The following is a 25,626-nucleotide window of genomic DNA, read 5'->3' on the forward strand; positions in this document are numbered from 1 at the left end:
CAGTGGGTTAAGCCTCTGCCTTCAGCTCAGGTCATGATCTCAGGGTCCTGGAATGGAGCCCTGCTGAGCAGAGAGCCTGCTTTCCTCTCTCTGCCTGCCTCTTTGCCTACTTGTGATCTCTCTCTGTCAAATAAATAAATAAAATATTTAAAAAAATAAAAAAATAAAGAAAATAACTCGTGAATATCAAAACCTACTTCTCCGATGTGCCTCAGTGGCTCAGTTGGCTGAGTGTCTGCTTTCAGCTCAGGTGATGGGATGGAGCCCCAGCTCTGGCTCCTGGCTCAACGGGGAGCCTGCTTCTCACTTTCCCTCTGCAGTTCCCCCTACTTGTGCTCCTGCTCGCTCACTCTCTCTCTCTCTCAAATAAATAATAAATAAAATCGTACAACAACAACAAAATACCTCCTTCTCCCGGTTAAGCTCTAGGAACATGAAAATACTTGTAATTTTTAGCACATTAGTTGCTTTCTCTTGCTTCTTTCTCTGTGCATGTTGTTCTTTGTATAAAATTCTTTCTCCCAAGTTGTCTCCTTTGAGCATGTCCCTCCTCTGCAAAGCCTCCCCTTACTCTCTGGAGGAAGTAATTGCTTTCTTATGCCATTGCCTACATACCCACACTATAGCAATTATTTTATTGCACACTAACTTTAGTTGTTTGTGTCTCGGTCCCCTCTATGCTGGAGGATGCTTGAAAACACACAGATGGTCTTTTAATCAAACTGCACAAACATATGCATGAATGATGTAAGAATAATCCAATCAACAAGTCAGTTGCATGCAAAGGCTGCTTAGCTTTTGCAGGCCACACCATGATCATCATTCACTCATTTATTCAAACAGAGGTACCGAGGGCCTGCGATGCATCAGGCCCGGGGCAGGGTGCTGGGAATAGAGCAGTACACAAAGCAAAAAATGTTTTGCTCCTTTGGAGCTTGCAGTTTTGTGAACTACTTTAAAGATTTGTTGATTTATTTGAGATTGAGAGAGAACAGAGGGGAGGGGCAGAGGGAGAGGAGCGCTGAGCCCAGAACCACACAGGCCTTGCTCTCAGGACATGGAAGCCATCACCCGAGCCAAAACCAAGGCTGATACGAACTGGCTGCCCAAAATCATGTTAAAATTTTTGTCCCTTTATCCTAGAGACAATAGGAAGACATTTAAGCAAAAGGAGAAACATGATTGGTTATGGTAACTACACAGACTCAGATGGGGAGAGGAGGCTTATTTTATAAACGAATTTCTACTACAGTTGTAAATAAAATAAAATTAGAAAATCGCCTTTCTACAAATCCTAACCAATTATTGATTCAGATAAGGATTATCAATTGTTAAAGGTGTTATTTTAAAATTATTATTATGGTTGATGGAGAATGGAATATTCCTACACTTTCCAGAAGAACTCATAATAATCCCTTGCTTCTGTCACTAATATTTACAACTGAAGAGCGGATGGATTAGATAGCCATCATCCTAACCCAGTGAGTCATTTTAGCATAACTGAGGCTAAATCAACCAGACATTAAATCTCCAGATACGCTATCACAACACTTTTAGTGTCTTCTAGAAACTTTTGAACTTGATTACATCAAGTCTCCAGATTTAAATTTCAACTTATTAGAAATAGAAGGCATAGAGAAACAATCTGTCATCAAAACAGAATCCAAAAGATAGGACAAAATTAAAGAAAACTGGTTCCATTGTTTTGTTTTGTTTTGTTTTTTTCAGAGTCAGTGAAAAAGCATGTGGCTTGAATCAAAGAGATTTAAGGGGCATACCAACCAAAGGAAATGCAGATTCTGGTTTGGACAAACCAGTTGTCTTATGAATTTTTTAAAACTTGGGGAAATTTCAATAGGTCTAGGGAATTAGATAATATGAAAATGTATTGCTATAAAAAAGCAGAAGTATTACACAGGAAAAAAAAGTAGCTTACAAGGCAACATATATGAAATTATCTCTTAAAAAGAAATACATGCATATGTGGGATTGTCTTTGCATATATGTGTATAAATGTAGAATGTCTGGAAGGATATGCAGATACTCAGTGAGGTTTTAGGAAGAGTGATGCTCTCGGTGGAGAGAACACAGGGCCATATTGTAAAATATGGAAGATACATTTTTGATTATTTTTGTTCTACAACTTTCTACAATGCACATATACAACATCTATAATAACAAAAGGCTAATTCCCAAAGAAATTAAAAAAAAATATATATATATAAGTCCCAGGATATACAAAACATTTTTATTGAGAAAAATTTCAAATCATTCATAATTGTCAGTTATCACCAGAATCCTCTGAAATATTTCCTCATACAAATGAAGTCTTTCAGGGTGGAAAAATTTATATTTCTAAAATCTGATGAGTCATTTAATTAATTTTATCCTGCCTTTCCCAAGAAGAATTTCAAAAGACTTATTAGACTATATAAAACATGATAGAAAATACCTCATTAAATAAAAGTAGAAGTAAAAATTTTAAAAGCCAAAGTTGTGAAAAAGAGAACAACAAAAAATAAGTTTTAAGCTGCATAAAATAACACCAATATAACAAGTAAACATGATCTACAAATAATTTCTTAAGTGTCAGTTACATGGTTAGTTATATCTATGAAATAAAAGTTAATCAGTTGCTTTCAGTTCTAAGATTCGCTTAGAATTTCTCCCGAGAATACTGGTAAAAAGAAGTCATGAACACCATTCACAACAACATAAATAGATGTATTAGGTTTTCATCATCTCATTTTCACATGAATTTTAGCTTTTTAAATTTAAAACACTTCTTTTTGGGGGGCCTTCAGAAATTCACAACTAAATCTTCATTTTTCCAAAGAACTAATTTCTAGTTCAGTGGATAGCCTTTTAAGGTACAGCAAAAGTATTAATGCTATTCATGCAATTTATAAGAAATCAGAAAACCTGAGATTAAACTATGTAACTTTTTAAAAAACCTACCATTTAAAAAATTAAGATGATTACATTAGAATATGAATAAAATCCCATTAGCAATCATTCACTGATTTCTTTAAGTGTATAATTAAATATATAGTTCTATTTTTTCAAATAAGTACACAATTTATGAGAAAAATTGATCTTATTTTCACTAAAGAGCTGTGAGTCTTTATTTCTTCCAATCAACAACTATGTTAAATTTTATCACGTCAGATATTTTCCTGGGTGCTGAGGATCCAGTGGTGTGAGGACACCTGAATCAGTGAATTCTATTATAATGTATTCATGAAACATTTTTGGATGTCTAATTAATCAACGAATGAACTCTCTGGTTTACCTATCGCTGCTGTGGTCTAATAGTTTGGCAATATATAGGCAAAGTTATAGTGTGATAAAATAATACACAGATCTCTTATGTCGTTAATGAGAAATAAATCGTCACTGCTCTAGTATTAATTAAGCACTTACATTTGACATGCCAGGCTTGGAAGGGAAACTTCTTATCTTTAAATTCCACCAGTGGCTGGTATATGAAGCTGTTGATTTATTTTTCTATTTTAACAGTCAGAGTAATGATAGGGTTTGATATACTAGTGTACATTTCAAAGGATCATCTTCTTCCAAGTTATCAAATAACTCACTCAGATGAGAACACAAAGAATGAACCAAAAGCCAGGAAATTTGCTAAGAGGCTGTCAATCCCTTCAAAGATTGGAATCTCTGGCCTCTTTAGAAAGTTGCTTTCTAGTCTTAGAGTGTCATTTTACTTGAATATCACCATGTCACAATCTTTAATAGCAATATAGAAATCACAAACAAACATTTGTATATCCTAGCAACCTTACCTGGAAATACAGGGGAAGTGTATGAGGGCCTGTGAAAGAGGAGGGTAGAAAGGGGGAGAGAGAATATGAGAGTAACAGAAAAGGAGCAGGATAGGAGAATCAAACTGCTTGATTAAGCTGAGCAATTAATTTAGTTGAACATATTGAGGTTTAAGTAAGTGTTCCTGGATTAACCCAAACATCCTGATTGATTATTTCAGTAACATACATGCAGATAGACATGTGGCACTCTAGACCCTCGTGTCCACTGCATACATTTTGGCAGTCTCTGTCCGAGGGGCTGCATATGACTTGGCCATCGAAACAGCTGCTGTTGAATAGGCTTTCCTCATGGAATACGGATAGTGCCTTTCAGGTCCAACATCTGTTGGAAAGAGATAAATGTCGTGATATAAATAAGACTCAGTAAATCTGGGGGAGAAAATGTCATTTTACCCATTCTTCTCATAAAGAGGAAAGAATACAAATATTCTCAGACAGAATCATCTACGAAGAACCCAAGAAGAAATTTGAAGATTTTCATCTGGAAAGTTTTTTTGTTTTGTTTTGTTTTTTTTTTTTTAAATTTAAAACTTGGGTAATTCCCCCCCCCCCCTTTCTCTTTCTCTCTCTTTCTTTTTTTTCCCCTTTCTTTCTTTCTGTCTCTTTATCTTTCTTTTCTTTCTCTTTCTTTTTTTCTGATGAGGAGATGGACTTTTCTTACTTTTAAAGTGATATTTTTAGAGACCCGTTAGAAACACATTACATTTTTTAACAACAGTTATTTGACGTGGCTCTCAGTCTAACTCTGGATATATATAGAATAGATAAGATGAAGTTAGATATATGGGATTATGGACACACTGAAATCATCATTTTATATTTAGATATCGGATGTAGCTATAACTGTGGGTTTGTTTGTTTTCACCCATTATGCCACTAACCAGGTAATAAGCCATGAATATTACAAATAAGTTGCCCTTAAACAACAGAAATTGTTAAAGTATCATTTATAATAAGTAGGGATCATGTATCATTTATAATAAGTAGGGATCAAGTATGCAAAAGGCTATGTGAAAAGTGTTCACCACTTCATTATTTTGTGCTGGTAAGATCTGTTTCCATTTGGCTGGGAAGACTGATACAGGAGGCATGTAAATGTGTTATTTTATTTTGTTCTTACCTTTGAAGAGGTATAAGCAGCATGTCAGCACGGCACCAGCCAAAAAGCAACCCAGAGACCCAGCCATTCCGAGCCAACAAGACCAACCAAATTTATACTGGATGCCAAGAAATATATTGTGCAAAACCAGAGAAGAACGTTCCACATAAACATCAACAGCATACCACACAGAACCAATGATTCCTGGGGCACCTGAAAGAAAGAAAAGTTGCTAAGAATAATGCAGGCCTTCCCAAATTTAAATTCAAGGAGATCTGACTGCTATCCAAAATGCATGGCATAATTTAGAGAGATAATAATGATGTGAAGGATTCATGTGAAGGATTCAGCTCAAAGTTTGGATACCTCTTCTATTTCTTCCTTTTGCTTTCTATTTTGCATTTCTTCTCAACTATATATTAGTTTATACATAAAGAGAAATACAAAGATTTAAACAATGCAGTCTTCCTCTGTGTAAAGTTAAAATGATCATTGTGGTTTTCTTTAATTCCTTCTTTCCAACGTTTTCTTAAGTGTTATATAAAATAAAATATGGAAAAAAAGAAATAACACAAAATCAAAGACAAATAATATATAGCCTATATTCATTATCTATTGATTTTTAATTAAAAGTATATATCTTTAAGACTATTCTATTTCTCCTCTGCCCAACCACATAGACCCACAATTAAAGCTATGTCAACTACATAATCAGCACCCATAAGGAAACTATGTTTTAGAAGTCAATAATTTTAGTGTGTTGGGGTCAAAAACAAATAACTTCAGTAAAAACTGCTTTTACTTTAAAATAAATTCTTTTCTACCACCCCTACACAAAGAAATTTTGTTCCTTTTAAACAAAATTTAATACCCAAAATTGTCTATCTGACAATTGGACTGGCTTGAAATGATGTCACAAGAGTCCTTTCACTTTAAGGGTATAAATTGTACATCACTGATTAGATGCAAGGGAAAAAGGTGAGGAACTACGGGACAAAAAGCTATGTGAAAAGTGTTCACCATTTCATTGCATTCTTTTCCCAGTAATTTAACGCAAGAAGTTTAAGAAGGACCAGATCATGAACATGTAACCTTCAGATAACAGTTTAAATTACCACATATTTTCTATAATATTATAATCTAGAAGTTTAATATGGAAATTCCTTTATGAAATTTACAGATTATGAAAAATTATACATATACACACAAAGAGATATGTATATATGAAATATGTATATATTTAATTTCATATGAAAATAGTATGCCATAAATACTTATATGTAACATATCATGTGTATGGCATTAGTAGTTTAGACATAAAATTAGTATTTTATATACAATATATATGGCATACTACATGCTTCCAAGCCTTTGGCCATCTATAAAAATTTAATTTTGTCATTCCTTTAGCCATTCCTGTAGGGATTTTCCCCATCAATTCATTGTTTTTTTGTTTTGGTCTTTGCTTTCATTTATTCATTTATTTTTTTAATAAAAAATGGTATATCTAGCGATATTTCAAAAAGTATTCTGGAGTAAAATTATATAGCATTAAATGATCTTTTTTTTTCATTTGTTGAGTAAAACACATTTTTACATACAAAGGCTCCATGTTATCACTAGACTAGACCTGGGAATAAATGTCTTAAAAAGGAAAACTTGGGCGCCTGGGTGGCTCAGTGGGTTAAAACCTCTGCCTTCGGCTCAGGTCATGATCCCAGGGTCCTGGGATCGAGCCCCGCATCGGGCTGTCTGCTCCGCGGAGAGCCTGCTTCCTCCTCTCTCTCTCTCTGCCTGCCTCTCTGCCTACTTGTGATCTCTGTCTGTCAAATAAATAAATAATGTACCCCTGGGGATAAAAATATATGTTTATAAAAAATAAAAAATTTAAAAAAATAAATAAATAAATAAATAAATTAGAAAAATAAAAAAAAAAAAAGTTTTTTAAAAGGAAAACTTACTAAGTTCTTGTGGCTTTTTAATACAACCTAAGGATCATCAGCCTTGACTCAATGTGTGTGTGAAAAACTTCACACAGTTTTGACTGTGTGCTGGGTTAGGCTCTCTGCTATGTGCTTATTCCATCCACACTGGATCTTCAAGACAGCAGTTCAGAGTAGGTATGATGACTGAGGCTTCACCTTATTTTGCAAATCAAGAAAAGGAGACCAGTTGCTAAACTCACACATCACACATGTATATCTCTAAGTATTTATCTTTCTTTCTTTCTTTCTTTCTTTTTTTTTAAGTAAACTCTGCCACCCACATGGGGCTCCAACTCACCATTCTAAGATCAAGATCGCATGCTCTATTGACTGAGCCAGCCAGGTGCCTCTCCAAGCATTTTTAGTTCCCAAATCCCTATCCATTCAACTTGTACTGCCTGGTGAGATTCCCACATACATTTATTTGCTTTGCTAGCTTTTGGCTCTACCTTAAAAAAAAAAAAATGATGGTTATCTCTCTGAGGGTTGTGCCCAGTGGTTTTCAATCTTCTTGCACTTTGATTTTACCAGTGTATTTTCTCTCAACTTGCATTAAGATCCTAAGAAGACATCATGTTGTGACAGAGGAAGACTAAACTGAATTTAATGACAGTAAAATATCACTGTTGCTCTTCCATCAATAAACACCATGTAAAGTGCTTCTTGACTGTTTATTAGTCATGCTTGATTTATTAGCCTTCAGGACTCCATTTATTCATCTGCTTCTTAAGTGGAGATATAATCTGCTTTATTGTTACATTTATGATCAAATGGCCTGGCACATGAGAAAAGTCTAACATAGGACTTGGCACAATTTAGTTCACAACAAAAAAAAATTGGTGGGAGTGAGTACAGGTATGGAGGGGATGGTTTGAGACTTACTTTAGAATTTAATTTCAGAAATAATAATAAAAAATAAATTATTTTAAGCATTATGTAACTTTTTTTTCACCATTTTAACTTTTTAAATGGTTAAGGACTAAAGTTTAAGGACTTCAATAAACTTTGCTTTGGGACATTAACAAAAATTAATTATCTAATTCTACAGCTAAAGGAAGTAGGGTTGGTGGATGTGCTCTTTTTACCTGTAATCTAGAAAAGCAGATCATATATGTTCCTCAAACGAACTGCTTGACGACAAGCACCCTTCTCCTTCATTTCAAGATCAATGACAAGCATTCCTACCCCCACCACTAGTGCAGAGAGTACCTGCTATTAGCAATATGGTTCCGGAAACAAAGCAGATGCGGACTTTGATGTATGGCTCATCAGGGAGGAATTTCACACAGTCAAGACCAAGAAGCAGGGTGATAAATCCAAAGCCAGCTAGAATATCTGCTGTAATCATCAATGCTCGAGTTACCACGAGCTTCACTGGAAGATCAGGACAGGTGATTACATTGTGGTCAGAGGAAGGAAACATGTTAAGGCACACAGGTGCATCCAAAACAGATAATCACATACATTGATACATGCCCACTGAAAGAATTAGACTTTAAATCTGCATGAACATGGAATGCTATCATAAAATGCAAAAATATAATGAGATTATTGATATTATTATTTGTTTAAGCACTGATTATTACTTAGTCCTGCTGGCCCCCTAGAAAAATGCCTGGCATATAATGTAGACTAAATAACTATTTCCTTGCTTATTTCCTGTTTTGGAATGAGTCTCGTTGACAAATATTACAGGTGAATGCTGGATTGAAAGTAGAGTATCTATTCTGCAGAAGTTACCCCAGTAAATATTTAAGAAATTAATGATCACTGCATTTGTTTGAAGTTTTATTTAAAAATGTACTCAATAACTGGCTAAAATACGGTATAGGGAGCAGAATAAAATGCTTCAACATGTAACTAACTTGTCAATTCAGGTTGGTGAGAGCCATTAGTGGGTTTTTAGAAGGAGAAGGAGCTTCTGTTATTTAGTAGAACACTATATCTAGAAGCCAGATCTTATTCTTTTTCATTTCATTTTCAGGTGGTGATCCTTCTTGGCCAACATTCCACATGAAGCCGTCAACGTTGCACTGTCAACTGAGCAAAACTGAAAACTATAGCCACTTGAGAATATATGGCAGAAGGTCCAGGGAAGAGGATATTAGGTAAATAGAATGGACTAGTAGTAGTCGTCATCATCTGCAATGGAAGCATCCTCAACTGTGAAAACTGTTGAGCTGTGAATCATAGTCATGCTAGATTTAAAATAGGAGAATTTGGGGCACCTGGGTGGATCAGTCAGTTAAGCATCAGCATTCAGCTCAGATCATGATCCCAGCACCCTGGGATTGAGTCCCACATTGGTCTCCCTGCTCAGCGGGGAGTCTGCTTTTCCCTCTACCTCTTCCTGCTGCTTCTGATCTCTCTCTCTCTCTCTCATGCTCTCTCTCAAATAAACAAAATCTTTAAAAAAATTTTAAAAATAAAAATAGGAAAATTTTATCACAAACGGAGGGTTAATTACACAATGTCAAAGCTACTGCTATTTTAGCTCTTAGAGAAGTGATACAATTTATTCTTTTGATGGTGCAATAATTATGTTTCATTTTCATAGTGATTGCAGTTTCCTGGAATTTTAAATAATTTTTGCTCAATGGTGAGATAAATTTAGGGCTTATTTAGTAATATGTTGCTTATAAAATATGGCCAATTTATTTAAAATAAAAAAATATTTTTATGATCCATCTAAGAAAGGAAATTAATGCAAAAAATCAGCATCTACTTGATTTTACTTGATTTTTTTTTTTTTTTAAGTAGGCTCCACACCAGCGTTGAACCCATCATGGGGCTTGAACTCACCTCTTGAGACCAAGACCTGAGCTGAGATCAAAAGTCAGTCGATTAATTGACTGAGCCACCCAGGACCCCCAACTTCTACCTGATTAATAGGTGAATATTTAAGATCTTAAAAGGTGGCATTATTAAAAAAAAAAAAATTAAACTTAAATTTCTAATTTAGGTCAAATCAAAAGTCTATTTTTCTCAAAATTCAGGAAAGTGAAAAAGATGTAACTAACGAGGTAGTATCAGTTTTTATATTTCAACAATCTTGAATAATATATACAAGTGAGTCTCCTATTCAGCACCCCAAGCCAAGCAGTCCCACACTTTGGATGGCCTTCCTTAAATATTTTTAAGTCTCCTTTTAGAATCTGGGTCCAACAAGGCCAGCATTGCCATCTGGATTGGATGCTCTAAAATCATGGCCCTGGTTTTCCCCTCTCTAACACTCGATCCCACACAGAGTATGATTTCTTTCTCTCTCTCTCTCTCTCTTTTTTTTCTTTCTTTCTTCCTTTCATTCTTTCTTTTCAAAGATTTTTGTATTTATTTATTAGAGAGAGAGAGAGAGAGAAGGAGGGAGGGAAAGAATGGGGAAGAGCAGAGAGAAAGGGAAAGAACAAGTTTAGCAGATTCCTTGCTGGGCTCAGAGCCTGACGTGAGGCTCGATCCCAAGACCCTGAGATCAAGACCTGAGCCAAAACCAAGAGTCCATCTGTTAATTGACTGCACCACCCAGGGGCCTCCAAAGTATGATTTCTGATGCTCTGTGGAACGCCCCAGCTTATGCCCATGGTGTCAGCCCATGTTCTAAGAGGGCAGTTCTGCAGGCAGATAGCTAATACTAACCAGCCAGGAATTTCTTTCTGGGAATTGTCTGAGATCTTGCTGGTTAAATGAGAATGTTAAATATTCTGATTTGGGGAGGGCGTACTCAACAGGAGTCCTGAAAAAAAATTGTCTGAGTCTGTATACCCTTGGTCTACAGGAAAATGGAAAAGGTTATCTAATTATGATTCTATAAAAGATATCAAAGACTAAAAATAAAATATCTCAGGTAATATCCTAACTTAGAAGGTATAGTTATGTTATTTTCTTAGAATACATTTTCATCTTGTGTCTAAGCATAGGATAGAATTTTTAAAATCAAAGTGATGAATATTTAAGATATTATTTGAAATTAATAGGTAAGAATATATTTAAAAAGGTGAGATGGTATAGACAAATGATTAAAAGAAGAAATATTAAAATATAAACAGCAGTTTTCTCTGTGCAGTACTCTTATGAATATTTTCTGTTATTCTTGCATAAATGTACATAATGTATTTCAAAATTTTAAATATTTTACCTTTTTTTTTTAAATCGCTTTCACCATAGCACTACATTTCTGGAATAGTCTAGTGTCCACATAAACTTGCATTCTTATGGATCAAATCATGATTCTTTGTAGGTAGAATTAGGTTAGCTCAAGGAGGGAAAAAGAAAGAATTAACAGGTCTTTAAAAAAAAGTGAAATATGGGCCTTAGGAATTCAGTTAAAGAACACTCAAATCCTAAATAGCAGAAGAAGATATTTTCGACCACTGCTCCTTTTAAGTGCTTATCCCTGGACTGAAATAGCCATCCAGGGGAAAAGTCACATTCCAAGGGTTTGCTTTTCATTTAACTTGAAAAGGAAGTTGCCATTCCCTGCTATACCCCATCCTCTGCTTTGAAAGAGACCGAAACCAATTAGCATTAACAAAAGCTCTGGTATTTCTTGGCATGACTGGATGTTCTAAATAAGTAAATAAATGCTATGGAGAAAAACTTTGAGAATCAATGGTAACACCTCTTAATCTATGAAGTCTCTTTCTTTCTTTCTTCTTCTTCTTTTTTTTTTTTTTAAAGATTTTATATATTTATTTGACAGAGAGATGGAGAGAGAAAGCACAAGTAGGCAGAGCGGCAGGCAGAGGGAGAGGGAAAAGCAGATTCCCCACTGAGCAGAAAGCTCAGTGCGGGTTCGATCCCATAATCCTGGGATCATGACCTGAGCAGAAGGCAGCCCTTTAACCGACTGAACCACCCAGGCGCCCCTGAAATCTTTATTTCACAGAAACGTGGGTCTTGCTAACACCTGATCAAAATTTAAAGCTAAGGGTCAGGAGGATGAAGGAGAGGACTTTACCCTACCTGCTAACTGTGCATCATCAGGTATACTGATGTTTTTATTCCCTGATCCTGCCTGTGTGTTTCTCTTTACCTATCTATTTCTGTCTGTTGTTCTGCCTCTTTGTCTCTGCCCACTACTTCCACCTTCTCTCTTTCTCAGCAAATTTCCTGTTGAATTACTGTAAACTTCCTATTTGACTTAAGTCACACCTAAAAGACATCTCTGAAACACTTTTCATCTAATCTGTGGATTCTAATCCTCAAATCACAGCACCCTGAAGAATCCATTTCAATTTTAAAAGTGTATACTTTAAGTCTATTGTGTGTAAGATGCTCTGCCAGGCCCTTTGGGGCAGCAGAGATGAAAAAGTTAATATTTTTAGCCTAAAGGAATGTATAAATACATGGAAAAAGATAAAATAGGCTCAAAATGTTTCAATTCACATTTCTGAAATAAAATAAATGTTTTAATCAAAACTTCTGAAGTTAGAACTTTACTATAGACTGTAAAAAAACCAAAAATACGCAATGGAAACCCAAGTTCAGTGTTGTTTGATACCCTCTCCCTGACAAGGGGTTTGTCTAAGGCATACTTACAGGGGTGTTCAGCAAGTATAGAATCATACTCGTCACAGGTGCGGATCCCATCAAAGGCATTAGTGACACACTCCCACCAGAGGCCTCGGCATTTTGTGCTCACCTAAATGTTGGAGAAGACACCATGCAAAACAGCTCACGCAGACACCCTTCAGCTCCCCTCCATCAAAGGAAGGCCTTAGCTGTTGTGCATTTGATAGTACAGTACAGTGGTTGCAATTATGATCTGAATTTCATTTACAACAAGCACAATGTATTTTAGAGTATTTTCTATTAAGCACTAACAGCTAAAGGCTTTCCCCACCAGGAAATGAATTCACTTCCTGATGGGGGTGGGGGGTCAGAGGTGGGGGGCAGGAGGAGTGGTGCTCAATGTAGATAAAATCACAATTAGATAGATACAAGTGTCTATGACTGGTTCCATCATGGAGTCGTAGTTTAAAAGGGAGACAATTCTTGGCTTTCTTGTGCTGACACATGTTCATCAAAAAAAATAAATAAATACATAAAAATCAATCAATCAATCAAACAATGGTTGCTAACTGTTGGCAGCCTCAGTCTGTTAAGAATGTACATTAAATTTTGCTCACCATAAACCCTGAGTTCCATGAAGAAAGGTGTTATGATATACAAAGTTCATAATTTGACAATAATTGCCAAAGAAAGTTACAACTTAAGAAAACAATAAATCAAATATGAAGAGCCACAACTGCTTCCTCTTTGTTCCACTGATGCACTACAAACGTTTAAGCTATGAGATGGATGTGAGCAATTGAGCCTTGATTTCATGCCGTCTGACAGCCATAAGCCACTTTCACTTAGAAACTCTGCAGATGACTCTAAGTGTCCACCTAGAGCTAAAAGATATCAGTGCCCCCAGCCTTTCCTTACTTTATCTGTTGGCTGCAAGTCACAATAGGTTTCTTCTTTTTTTCTTTTTCACAATAGATTTCTTAAAATGGTAAACATGCCAAAGGAAAATAGTTTCAAATATTCCTGACACAGCTCATGCATATGGAACAGAGCTAATATGATTGTTTGTCTTGATTCAATTACAGATTCACATTACCTGGGAATTCTGGGAATAGTTTAGTACAAGTTAACCAAGAATTATCTCAGAAAACAAAACATAAATTTTTCCTTAAAGAAAGAATAAACCATAGAGTGGGAAGAGAAATGCAAAAGCAGGGAGATCATAACTGGTGCAAAGAAGGAAGAAGGGAACATAAAACACTTTGATCTGCAAAAGCAAACCTTATCAGGAGTATTTGTGCTTTGAACCTCTCTGCTCCATGTTCTGCCTTGAAGCCATGAGCTGTGTTGTGAACCAAATAAAACCGCACTGCTTGCCATACCACCACAAATTTCAGTGTTGTGCTTCTATTATCACTTTCCATGGAAAATACTCTTAATTGGTAATTTAAAAATTTACATCGAGTCTATACTATGAAGCAGTTACTACTTACGTATCTTACGATTTCATTTATTTGTCAAAGGATCCTGTGAGATATCAATTATTTCCAGCTATTTCACAAATAAGGAGAATGAGGCACAGGAAAGGTTAGTGATAACCCCAAGAAAATATAGTTAATAAGTGGAGGAGATAGGACTCAAATACAGCAGTCTGTGTGTTTGCTCTTAAACCCTGCGGTATACTTAAAAACCCATTTTTTAAAAAATGCCAAATCCCTTTCCGGCAGGCATTGGAAATTGGAAGATAGCTTTGAGTGAAGTGTTAAGCCCAAACTTTAATATCATCCTATGGCTATTCTACAAAACCTCACTTTGGCTTACTGTTCCTAAGGTTAAATCTGAAGGGCTATTTTGGAGTTTAGGAATATTATATGCCTAAGGAAACACAGGGACTACAAATTTAACAAAGAAGGTCCACCTTGTGACGTTTAACATATCAATTTCTAAAGAAGGATGTGAGCATCTCAAGTTAGATATGTATGCAAGTTAAGCTATGGGTAAAAAACGTATAGACTTTAAATCTAAGTTGATACTAACAAGGTGTGTTGGATCCTTGGGTAAGATCTTTCTTACTTTTTTTGAGCCTCGGTCTTCTTATGTGTATAAAGGAGATGGTGTTAAGATAGCTATAAGAATTAATAACATATACATAATATAGATGATTTGCTCATAAATGATCTTAGTAAAGTACTTAAACATTATAACAACCTGAGTAGTGACTGTGTGCAACATTACTCACTAACAGTGATAGAAAAGAAGAAAGGTTGACATAATGGGTTGAACGAGGGCCCCCCAAAAGATGACCACATCCTAAGTCCCAGAACCTGTGGATGTGACCTTTTTTGGAAAGAGGGATATTACATATGTAATGAAGTACAAGAATGGGCCCCAAATTGAATGACAAGTGTCTTGATGAGGGACACACAGAGCAGGAGGCAATGTGACCACAGAAGCAGAAATTGAAGTGATGTTGCCATAAATCAAGGAATGCCAACAGCTTCCAGCAGCTGGAAGTCATAAGGGATGGATTCTCCCCTAGAGTCTTCAGGAGTACAACCCTGTCAACACCTTGATTTCAAAGTGGCCTCCAGAACTTGAAGAGAATAAATTTCTCTTGTGTGAACCCACCAAGTTGTGGTAAATTGTTATGGCAGCCCTAGGAAACAAATACACTAGAGATGCTTGGTAGAGAACTGCTAGACCATACGAGAAAACAGGCCTTCTCGTAGCTTATTGCCCTTCAGTGTCTCGATTAACAGGAACATACTGCATCCAGTTGATTCCAACCTGAGCTAGGTTATGTGGATTCAAAATCACTGCTCTACAATCGGACTATCCACAGTTCCCGCTGTCTAACAGCCATGAAAACAAGCCAACCAATCCAACGTGGTATTTATCATTATAAGTAAGCTTATTTAGAAAGGAACCTGTGATAGATATGTGACAATTCTCATTTTACACTAAGAAAAGTGTCTCTTGGCAAAATAATCCAGCAGTGGTGTCATTTCCAAGGCTATTGATCATTTACCTGCAATGACCATATTTAGAAAAGCAATGAGCTCATTAGAGGAAACAAGGAATCCAATTTCATTAGGTATTAATGCTCAGGGGCACACTGTGCAATTGCTTGGTATTCACACTCAGTTAAGGTACGTGAGAATAGGGGCTGTAATTAACTAAACTTCTGTGTTAATATAGCACTTACTGGAGACACCCTTAAAGGTGCCTTTGTGCACAAAAGACAAGGTTAAAAGATTTTATATTATTAATCATATTTAGGAAAGCCCCCCTTGTCTGTAATATATAATCTTCACTTACTTATCCCTGTGTTTCACAACCGCTTATTAAGAATTTCCTAAAAGGCAAGTAAATCTAACTTCTTAAAAGTTTTAAGACAAGATGCTGTTTAAAAAGCAGACTGAGGCTTAAAATATTATGGTTAACCTTTCTTAAAGGGCAAACATGCAAAATGTTAGCTAATAATTCTTATCTTACAGGGTCATTCAAAATAGAAGATTCCAATTTTAAGCCTACTCTTTTAACATGCAATTTATACATTAATAAATATAGATAATGGTACAAGAGGAATTTCTACTTTTTTTCAGTGAATATCTATTAATCTTGGAGTGAAGAGCAGATTATCTCCTCAATGGGGAGAACTCAATTTATCTAAAATATAACAATAAAAGTACAAACATGAGGCCAGTATAAATCTCTTAGTATTAATTACTTGCAATAGTAAAACACAGAGATCTTATGGAACAGTCCAGATTTCTGGCTTCTGTTGGAAACTTGGTCCTTCTGGCCACCCGGACTCCTCAGTCCCACATAACAACAATTAGCACCAACTGAGTGGCTGCTGCCGTTAGGTGGGATTTGTGCTCACAAACCTGGATGTTGGCTACCCAGGTCCCAGCAGCATGTAACTTTCCTGCTCCTGGCGTATAATAAGGAGAACATCTCCCTTCGCCTTCAAATTTTCAAATTTCTACCTATCCTTCAAGTCCCACTTCAAAGACATTCCTTCTTCCATGAAGTTCTCCCAGTTTCTCCAGCAGGAGTCAATTTCTTCTTAGACCATGCCATAATTTGTCCACCTTCTGTAGTATTTACAATACGGCATTATTGTGTCTGTCTGTTGTCATCTTTCAGACCTTATTCATTGAGTCTGTCATGTATCAGTGAACAGATTAACGAAATGCTGGAGATACAGCAGGGACCAAGACAGGTGTGGCTCCTTGTTGCAGGGAGCATACAGACCCGCCTGCTGGAAACATAAGACATGCTGAATAGATGTCTATTGAGAAAAGAAAAGTCAGTCAATTTTCCAAATCCACACACATTACTGACAATTGAACTCTGCCTGGTACACCATATGCATTGTCGATGCTTAATCTGTGCTTTTGGCTTGACTGAGTAGACAAAACAGCTGATCTGAGAGTCAAAGAACTAGTACTTATCAACAGAGTTTATGCTGACTTGCTGTCAGCCTGGACCCTATCTCCATAACTCGCTCTGGGAAGTGTTTACCACAGGACCCAGGATAAGCCGGGTACCGCTCAGAGAAAGCTTTAGGAACCTATATCGACAATGCCTCTTCCCTGTTGAATTTATGGTATCCTAAATTGGCTCCTTAATCCTGGGATTTCTTATTCTTTTCTCTTTAGCAGCCTTCCATTAAGGCTTCTCTATCCTACTCTTTGCCATTTTTTTCTTTCTTTATCACTCCAGAAATATTTACGAGCAGCAACACACAATTTTGCCTACTTTCTTATGTTTCCTGTAGTTCTGGATGTGTTTGTCTTGCTTCCAAGTATTTTCTCTATCATTTGAAAATTAGAGAAACTTAAAAGTATTTTTATTTACTGGCATATATTTTTCACCAGCTTCGTGGGAGAAAAAAAAATATATATGTACAAACATACATACACACACACACACACACACATACACATGATAGGCTTAGTAAATATTTATTGTGGGCTGACCACTATCAAATAAGATTTTTCTTTGTTAATATGTTAGATTATCCAGTGGGATGCGTGTGTAAATATAACACATAGAAGAGGAAGTATGAACAGTAGAATAAGTCATGAAAATATATTATTTTAAAAACTATCTTGCATCCGCATACTAGAGGAATTTATACTTTTCACATCACTGTGGCATTCTTCTGCTAATGTACTTGAACACTGAAGATGCAACTTACCTGTTTCTAGTATTTAATTAAATATATTTATTAAGATGCAAAAGTTTTAATACTACAGTAAGTAGCAGGTGTTACTACTAAGACTGGAAACAATTTCAATCTGAGCATGAAAGTCATTTGAATTTTTTATACTATGGTTCTGAACTTTTGTTTGAATATTTTATATTATTTTTCTTACTATATTGGGTTTTAAAGAACTCAAAACAGGTATTCATAATGTTAAGGAAACAAGATTAAAATAAGCATAATAGGGGTGCCTGGGTGGCTCAGTCATTAAGCATCGGCCTTCGGCTTGAGTCATGATCCCAGAGTCCTGAGATAGAGCCCTGCATCAGGCTCCCTGCTCTGCAGGAGGCCTGCTTCTCCCTCTCCTGCTCCCTGTGCTTGCACTCCCCCTCTCTGTCAAAAAAATAAATGAAATCTTTTTAGAAAATAAGCATAAAATGTTACTTTTCTTTTCTTCTCCATTTAGGTGCCATGGATTTATCTGTTAACCTACATTTGGTTTAGTTCTGCCTACTTATTGGTGGAGGACTAGCCAAAGGTGTAAAAGGCAAGAATGAGATAATGCATACTTAGTAGGCAAAATATAATTTTTGTGGCCTTCCGGATTATATGACCTAATTTACATATTTGAACTACTAAATATTTCAATTTTAACAATTATTGTTTAATTTGTTTAAGTCACATGTTTAATCATTTTAGAATGTTTATGAGAGCATGCCTTCACAACTTTGAGATGATGGCTACGTCAGTCCTGACAGATCACAATGTACGTTGAGTAATGATAATAAAATATTCATTTACTTTTTTCTCTCTCCTTTTCTTCATTTCTGTCTTTATTTGAAACACCAGGCAGGAAAGTTTTATTCTCTGGGCCAGAATACACTCTTCACCAATCTTATTATACATCCCAGGGAATTTGATTTTTATTCCTATCTTATAAAAAAGAGGAACCAAGCCCCTGTCTTGAAAAAGTTTAAATTGTAGTAAGGTTAAAAAAAAAAAAAAATCTTGCCTAGGAAAAGGTGGTGGTCTCCCTACAGAGATGTTTCTCATTTATGGCTCAGTGTGTGATTTCCAAAGATCACTTGACATTACATTTCCTTCATTTATTTATTCTTTTCACAAATATGCCAAGCATCTTCATATGTGCCCAATTAATTCACAGGAATCACAAGTTCCCATGATTTGGAAGTTGGTGCAGTAGGAGGTCGTGAGATGAACAAGAGAACATGCGTAGACACCAGTGTCTGCTGAAGGAGTTCACAATGAGTTGAAAAGTAAAACTACTACATAAAAAAATCAAAGTATATGCCATGTATAATAATTTTAATATTTGTTTTATGTCTAAAACAACTGTGGCATTATTCCTGTAATCAGAAACCCCTGAGGAAAGAAAACCTGGTTATGGGGATAAAGTAAATACAAATATAAGAAACTTTCATTTGAGGTAATAAAATTTTAATCATAATAATGTTGGGTATATAGCAATTTCTCAGTAAATAATTAACACAAGAGTAACTGAAAATGGATAAATCTTGTGAAAACATTCTCTCCCTCTGATAATTGAAAGGCCAGTAACTTTGGAAGAAACTATTTTTTTAATTTCAATGTGGATAATGAAGAACTACCTATCTTCTAATTGAGGTAACATACTAACAATATAATTAATTCACAATTTATTTTTCTTTTTAAAATATATTCAATGGGTACCATATCCTATTTTGTCTCTATTGTCTGCCTTATTCCCTGGTTAGACAAAAAAGGAGCAGTCATAAGTATAAAATGGGCAAATCACAGCTCAGAGAAGTAAACAAAATTTCTCCAAGAGAATCAATAGTGAAAACAGGAATAGAACGTAAATCTCATATCTCTCCCTTCAGTGAACATCATACAAAATGTCATCTCCTCCTCCAGAACAAAAAACAAGACAATAAACTGCAAATAGACAATAATATATCTCTTGTTTATCGACTGATTTGTGTTTGCCCGGTACTGTGGTAAATGCTTTAGGTTCACAAGCTCATTTAATCCTCACAAGACACTTATAATGTGCATATTATTACTCTTTTACAGAAGAGGAAATGTGCTTTATAGCAATTTAAATGTCTGCAATTTAAAAGCATGCAGGTATTTCCCGGCAGTGTGGGATTTAATCTCAGGTCCTCAAACATCAAGTTGGACCTATAACTTCCTCACTATAAAGCATTGTATTCTGGGTCCCCTTGAGGTGCTGTATCATAATCTAAATGAAAAAAAAAAAAAAAAAAAGAAAAAAGAAAAAAAGAATAGTGGGATGGTCCAGGGACGTTGCTGCTTGATGACTTTTGTATAGAGACTAGTTTTCTTCTATTTAATCTCTTGGTAACCCTATTATTCCTCCAGCTGCCTAAAAATGATTCAGTGGATTTCAGCCTTGACTTCTCCCTTGAATCAGCTCCTTTCCCCACATGGAATTATCAATCCTGCCGATGGGAATTCTTTAGTTTCCCGTGTTTTCACATGCCTCCCTATGCTTGCTGTCTCACTAGTCCAACCACCAGAGCTTCCCTTCTGTTCTATGGCGAAGACCTCCTAGTTAGTCTCCCTACACATTATGTACTTATTCCAGCCATTCCCCAACAAGTAGCCAGAACAATCGATCTTTGTGAAACACATGCATCTGTTTGTTTTCAGTGAAGCACCTTTCTCTACTGAGTAAGATATTGATTTTATGTGAACACAAAGCCTTTGGGATCAAGCTCCTATATTCTCCTCCCTACATTGGAAATTCTTACGGTGCTGAGGCAGTCCAAAGTCACAAATGTTGCTCTCGTATCTGGATCTCTGCCCATCCTCCTTCCTAGGCTGGGGTTACCCTACGACTTCTCCCTCACCCACCTATTCTTCAAGTCCTAGTTTAGGTATTTCTTCTTCTGGATTGCCTTTACCCATTATCTGAGATTGGGCGAGCTGGCCACTCGAAGTTCTGAGTTATGATGGCATGTGTCACACCATACTGTAACTGTCAGCTCACTTGCCTGTCCCCGCCAGCGTGCTGGGAGCAACCTAATGTAGATCTAGCTTACATCTTCCTTCCTAACCTCTACCCATCACAGCACCGGATGGACAGAGATATCAAACAGTATTTGTGGGATGAAGGGAGAGAGAAAGGGAAGGAAGCAGAGATGAAGGAAAATGACTGGAAAGAAAAAGTGTAAGTAAGGAGAGGAAGAGCATACGGAATAGAAGAGAGAGGGAAGGAAACAGGAAAACAGAGGGAGGAAGAAGGGGAAAAAAGAGGATGAAGGGAAGGACAGGAAGAAGAAATAAATAAGGAGACAAGGAGCACGGGAGAGAGGAAGGGTGGGCATATGAAGTGACAGAGAAATGGAGAATGTTCGCGATAGATTCCTAGTAGAAGTTTCGGGGGGAGGCTGTAAACACCGTCAGTCCTTCAGTGACTGGCTACATCTCCAGGATTGCAGACCAAAGTTAAGGAGTCCTGAGGTTATTAAAGAATGTGAAGACAGAGAAAGGACTTTAAAACAATGCAGTTGACTTTGTTTCCTAATCGAAGAAACTGGGCTGAAGACGGAGTCCAGTCTTGTTCAGTGGAACACAGGCAAGACGCGAACACAGGCTGGAATGATCTTAAAGCCCAAGTTCTGTCCGGCATGTGGGTCCTCCGAGAAACACAGGGAAATCAGTAATGAAGGACCAGGCTGGGGACTCGGGCTGCTGCTGTCCCTGGTTTAGGGTTGTGAAATGTGCCAGTCCTGGGCCATTTCTTTTGTTCCTAATGTTTTTACTTCATGCAAAGAATTTCCTTCTTCAAGGGAGGCCTGAGTAAGGCAGAATAATATTTTATGCTATTTTTAGGATTCTGTAGTAAGACAAAAAAATATTTGAGCTTTTTCTGCCTCGTGGCCTTGGTTATTCACCTTCATCCTCTAACGAGCCCTGATCTTTTACTCATTCTTTACTTTGGCAATGTGTCCTCTGGTCTGCAAGTCCCCTGCTGCCATTTCTACCTTTTGAAATCCTTTGCATCTTTTGGAGGATTTGCTCAAATGCCTTTTCCTCCCTGAGGCCTGCTTCAATGTCCCCAATGGGAAATAATAATTCTATCTTTTTTCCTCCAATGGTATATTATTCATTTCTTTCTCAAACATGAACTGGCCTATGCCTTTCATTATAGTGTCGTGTTTATCTTTTTTTCCACACTAAATGTCCACTCCTGGAAGGCAAGACCCACTCTCACTTTATCTCTGCCTCCCCTGGTAGGATCAGCGCAATACTTTTTATAGGCCATCCATTTCATATTCGTTATGTTGAATTGAACTGTAAAATCTATTTTCCAACTCTGACGCCTACATCACTCTCGAAGATTAACAAAGCTAACGGAGCTCAAAATTCATAGTACTCCTTTGTATTTAAATACTCCATGGGTAGGTTTTTTTTTTTTTTTTTTTAATCACTTCTGTGTGTCCACTTTTGTCCAATAGTTGCTTAAAGTAAGACGTTAATAAGGACCAAAGATGATACATCCGTAAGAAAGGAAGCAAGGAGAGAGAACAGTAGAATTGAGACAGCGATGATTGGAACCCCCAAATCTGTGGATAACTGTATGCCTTTATATGCCAGCCAATTGGGGGAGCAATTAATACCACAGAGCCATGTCCTTTAAAAAATATTGATAAATAAAGAGATTGTTGGAGAGAAGAGGCCTCATTTGTTTCTGTTTTAATGTCGAGGCTTTTTGAGAAATGTGTGTGTAATACGTCTCAAGTATGAGAAAAAGAGAGAAGCTAAAAAATACTAACTCTTCTCCAAGATTAGCAAGGATTTACTTGAGGTGCATAACCTGGGCTGCTCGTTCCATTCATTTTAACTAGCAGTGTTCTTACACAGAGCAGATGGCAAATTGGTTGGATACTGAAATCAGAGCAAGAAGGTGCTTTAAAGGCCAGGACTCTCAATCTCTCTCAGCAAGGTCTGACCCTTTCTAAACTTCCATTTCTTATCAAGTGAAGTTAGTAATACTGTCAACTTGAGCAGAAAGATTTTCAAATTGTTTTAGAAAATATTTTAACAGTGCTTTTAGATAAGATTTTGCATATTTGTAAAAAATTACTTTTGAATGTGCTCTAGGTCAGCATATTTCTAAATTAATCTCTTGCTTCTGGCCATCTAGATTCTGGGACTAACGGCAGAAGACATTTTTATCTGCGCTTTTCTCTGAGCACCGCTCAAAGGGCATTGTGTTTCTCATTCACCACTGACATGCACAGCCAGATAAAATACATCACTGGACTCGCATATAGCAGACATTCTTTGCAGTGTTTCAATTCTATCATAGTTTTCAGAAACATAAGTTTCTGACTCTAAAAAAGTATTTATAACTAACCCCGTTAGTTTTGAAATGCCACGTAGAAGCCAGAAGAAAATTAAAAGCAAAATAAATAAGTAAATAAATAAATAAATGCAAAAATAATACACATCAAAATAGAAAGATTATTACTTTCCATTTCTAACTTCATCTTGAGAGTCTAATAAATAAAATTAGAAGAAAAAAATATAGAGACTAGCTCTTGGGTATCTTTCCTAAACTTCATAGAGGTGACATTATAGCATTTGTTAGAACAAATTGTTCCCCTCAGGATGTACATAAGAAAGCAGATTGGGTTGTTATATAGTTTTTGAGTTCCTGATATACTGTTTCTTTTTCTTACCTACACTTTTTGAAGCCTTACTAATGAATCATAGTTGGTTTTGAAGATTAGATTTTGCTCAGTTCTACCTCTCTCAGATTCCTCTAGCCACAGGAAATTATTGTAAACTTCCAAATTGCTTCTTTCCAAGCTTCTCCAGTAAGAAAAATAAAATGCTTGAAATGTGAACCACTCACTCATTTCTTACTTAACAATTGGCTTCCAAGAACAGCTTGTTTTTGAGAGGGTTTTATAAATCCATATCTGTCACTGTACTTTGAGACCCACAGGAAAGACTTGTTCTCCCTCAGAGTACTTGTTCCTACTTGCAAACTCCTTGAAATAACATTCTTCTCTTGCATAGTAATTGGGTAAGTTTTATATACCTTGAGCTTGATTACTCAATTTCTTACATTATCACTTTTTAAGAGAGGCTCTCATGCTACTCATAATGCCATCACCAAGATTAGAAAGTGTTTGGTTGTGAGAAAGGGTGTCACTGGAATGTTTTTCAATTTAGTATATGCAGCAGTGGAAGAGGTGAGTTTCTGGAGGGTTCAGTGACAGGGGTTATGTGATTACCTTTATGTGAGTTCATCCTGATGAAAAAAAGAGGGATTATTCCGTTACTTCATCTATAAAATGGGATAACAACACTACCTACCTCATTAGCTGTGATGATTAAATGAGCTTATAAGGTAAGACTCAGTAACGAGAAAGTCCATCCATGTTGGCTATTATGTCTTTCATTAGCCCTGAAGTGTCCTGAGACAGTGGGACTGAGAGAAAGTTCGGACAGGCTTGGGTCAGAAAAAGAAGGTGCTGACTTCTTACCTCCAGGGAATCGTCAGCATTCACCATCCAACAGTCTGTCCAGGTGGCCACAACCAAGAACCCAGTAGAGAAAAAGGCAAAGAAGCAGGCGGCGTACTGAAGAAGATCCCTCATTTTAGCGAGCAGCCTATCTGGAAGGTTCACATGGGCAGCTGCCAGCCCTGGGCCCACTCAGGTGGCTGGAACGTTGTCAGGCTTCTGAGCTTCTGCTACCTGGGAATGTGAAAACACCAGGCTTTTACTTTTCCTCACACCCCACTGCAGACGTCTTAAGTTGTGGTCAGAGTAATGCGAACAGGCTGTGACCCACAGAGGGGTCCTGGAGGTCATTATCCAAAGCACCCAGCCTCCAATCAGAAGCCAGGTGAGTCAAAGTGCTGAGTGTGTTTTGGGTTGGGGAGAAAAGGAGACCTGGTAACATTTTCTGCCCAGACTGTGAGCTGATGTGAAATGATGGTCACCCGAGGCACGTGCCAGGGCCAAGACGGAGAGAAGGAAGAAGGGTCACACCCCATGCTGACGCCTGTAAGCTGATCTTTCTCAGGCACTCCGGGGAAAGTGAGCGATTCTCCTCCCCCCCTGTAAGGAGGCTACACGGTTGACTGCGTGCTATTTTATTATGAGGACTATTTTAATATGCGTTGACTACCTTAGGTTACCCGTGCAACTGTACTAAACAAGTGTTAGCTCCAGGGAATTTGCATTCCACAGTGCTGGGAAGAACAGCCCCTTGAAGGGGTTCCAGGACCTGGCCCCAGGTGGAGCCACAGCTCCTAATCTTGGGGCACCACAGGGTGGGAGGGAGGGCACGGGCATTTTCATCCAGTCGGCTCTGCGCTGAGATCCTGGCTCTGAAGCTCAGACGCTGAGGGCACTTGGGTTGTGGTTTCTGTAATATTGGAGGTATGAATGCCATCTTCATGAGATGATTGTGTGCATTAAATGATACTGCGTTTCTATATCATTTAGAAGAGTATCTGACAACAGTAGCTAAATGGTAAAGATCAACATGAACAAGAATTCCTACAGGATTACTTTTCTCCCATGGACCACTGTTTGAATATATGTCCAAAAATATCCTGTTTATGTTAGGAAAAAGGATTTCAAAATAAGTGTTTGATACAGCCCAGGCAACTGCAATTTTACCTATACCTGTGTGGGCGTTCGTTCTTATTGGGTATAAATATTCCATAACCAGTAGTCTTTTAAAAATACTTAAAAGAACATGCACACACCATTTTATCATCATCAGAGAGACTTCTCTTAACTACAACACAAAATTCAAGTGACAACAGTAAAAACTATTTTGCATAGTTCTTCATCCGAGAGAGAGGGACATAGAAAAAGAAGGGCTTGGTGAGGAACAGGAGAAGAATTACAAATAGGTCATTACTTTGGGAAAATCAGCTAATAAGATATTTCAGGAACAGCTCAAGGAAGGATTCTTTTTTTT

At 37.0% G+C, this 25,626-nt stretch overlaps 1 protein-coding gene across 1 annotated transcript; it reads right to left on the reverse strand.

The window, feature by feature from the left end:
- Positions 1–2,234: 2,234 nt before the first annotated feature.
- Positions 2,235–24,594, reverse strand: CLDN16 (claudin 16). Its single transcript, XM_059163142.1, is given in 7 exon segments — positions 2,235–4,164; positions 4,963–5,154; positions 8,136–8,300; positions 12,462–12,564; positions 24,174–24,314; positions 24,316–24,357; positions 24,360–24,594. Coding segments are annotated over 7 exon segments (921 nt in total). The 5' UTR covers positions 24,504–24,594; the 3' UTR covers positions 2,235–4,030.
- Positions 24,595–25,626: the final 1,032 nt, after the last annotated feature.

This window comes from Mustela lutreola, chromosome 2 (assembly GCF_030435805.1).
Source record: "Mustela lutreola isolate mMusLut2 chromosome 2, mMusLut2.pri, whole genome shotgun sequence".
Classification (NCBI taxonomy): Eukaryota; Metazoa; Chordata; class Mammalia; order Carnivora; family Mustelidae; genus Mustela; species Mustela lutreola.